This window comes from Diaphorina citri, unplaced genomic scaffold (genome assembly GCF_000475195.1).
Source record: "Diaphorina citri unplaced genomic scaffold, Diaci psyllid genome assembly version 1.1 scaffold8529, whole genome shotgun sequence".
Lineage (NCBI taxonomy): Eukaryota > Metazoa > Arthropoda > Insecta > Hemiptera > Psyllidae > Diaphorina > Diaphorina citri.
Window position 1 is genome coordinate 1 of NW_007385904.1, and position 1,702 is coordinate 1,702.

Sequence of the window (1,702 nt, forward strand, 5' to 3'; positions counted from 1 at the left end):
GACTCACGGTTAAGGAGTTACGGGTTCGATTCTTTCCTGTGTCAACAAATTTTAATGATTTTCGAAAAATACATAGATCTATAAATGTACATGTGAATAGTCAATTTTATGTATTTTTTCACGAAGAATCTGATGGTTTAACTTATAGCTCTATCCGACTACCATTTTAAGGAGAAATGTACAAGTACATGTGAATAGTCAATTTTATGTATTTTTTCACGAAGAATCTGATGGTTTAACTTATAGCTCTATCCGACTACCATTTTAAGGAGTTGAAGGTTCGATTCTTTCCTTTGTCAATAAATTTAATTAAATATCATAAATTTTATTATTAATAAATTCACATGTAAACAGTCTATCTTATGTGATTTTTCATCCTGAATCGAATGGTGTAACTTCTAGCACTATTCGACTTACAGTTAAAAAGTTAAGGGTTCGTTACTCCCCCTGTGTCATCGAATTTTACTCTTCTTTGTGAACAATTGACAAATAAGCATGTGAATAGTCAATCCTATGTGATTTTTAACGCCCAACCGAATGGTGCAACTTCCAACACTATTGGACTTACAGTTGAAAAGTTAAGAGTTCGATACCTACCCCCTGTGTGAAGGGATTTTACTAGTTTTATTTATTTTTTCATATATATATATAAATAGGCATGTAAATTATAGATTCAACGTGAAAAATAAGGTTTTATGGCAGGATTTTCACACAGCTCTTCCAGCCAACCATAAAATCTCACCTGTGCTGACTTTTTTCTCTCCGGATTTATGCGCGGATTGCTCTATTGTGTTTTTAGAACAAGCTCCTTTGGTTACCTAGGAAAAAGGAAGAAAATACAAAAGTATGTAAATGTAAATGCAGTTTCTTTGTGTTATTATGTCACAACTTTGGTGCTCACTGCAGCATTGTAGGATTTTTCCAATATCTCAATAATCCTAAAATCCAATGTTTACCTACCATGCTGGCACCGGTCGCTATGCGCATTATATTACATAGCTACTCATTTTCCTCACGAGGCTGAGTGGGCCCCGCAACAGCCAGTCACGGTATCATATCCTGTCTCCTTTCTCTCTTCGATTTCGAGACGATAAGACCTTAGGAGTTAAGGTTCCCTGTGTCAAACCTCTTAAAAAAAAAGAAGAAGAACTTGTCGGGACACCCGAGCAGGATCCGTGCAGAACCCGCACTGTCAACTGAACTATGACGGTACGGGCTAAACCCGTTGCGGTGGGTCCCGTTCAAATAAGTACCTTGTTTTTCTCTCGCTGTAGCAACTTGAATACTCTTGAGAAGAGAAAAAAAAATGCTAAAACTCCAAGTATAGGAAGTACTTACCGCACTAAAACTGAGAGGTAGAGACAGGGGCCGAGGCACAGCTAAGGTTCCTTTCACCAATTCAGTCAATGTCTCCCCTTGTATTCCAGCTGATGTGGTTTTGACAGGGCCTGATACAAAGGGGGTTGATTTGACCTGAGTGGGAGGTAGTCTAGCAGGGGGTGAGATAATGGGGGGCACCACAGATACAGGGGTGCACAGCTCCGCTACACCTTCAGGGGAAGCAAATAGGGATTTCCTCGGACCCACGGTCTTTCTCTGGAATGAATATAAGGAAGAGAGAAAATGAAAACTATAGATTAGAAATTAGAATAGAAAAAATATAATTGTTTCTTTTTTTTTTTTTTTTTAGTTTGGAAGTTGG

General features: G+C 38.1%; 1 protein-coding gene across 1 annotated transcript in view; it reads right to left on the reverse strand.

Moving 5' to 3' along the window:
* Positions 1 to 729: 729 nt before the first annotated feature.
* Positions 730 to 1,702, reverse strand: part of LOC103522439 — a gene marked incomplete at its 3' end in the record, with an annotated part of 1,965 nt that continues 992 nt past the window's right edge. The window contains exons 3-4 of the mRNA XM_008487542.2: positions 1,339 to 1,596; positions 730 to 818 (exon numbers count right to left, since the gene is read on the reverse strand). Of these exons, the coding sequence (XP_008485764.2) occupies positions 730 to 818; positions 1,339 to 1,596 (347 nt within the window). The remainder of the gene's footprint in view (positions 819 to 1,338; positions 1,597 to 1,702) is intronic.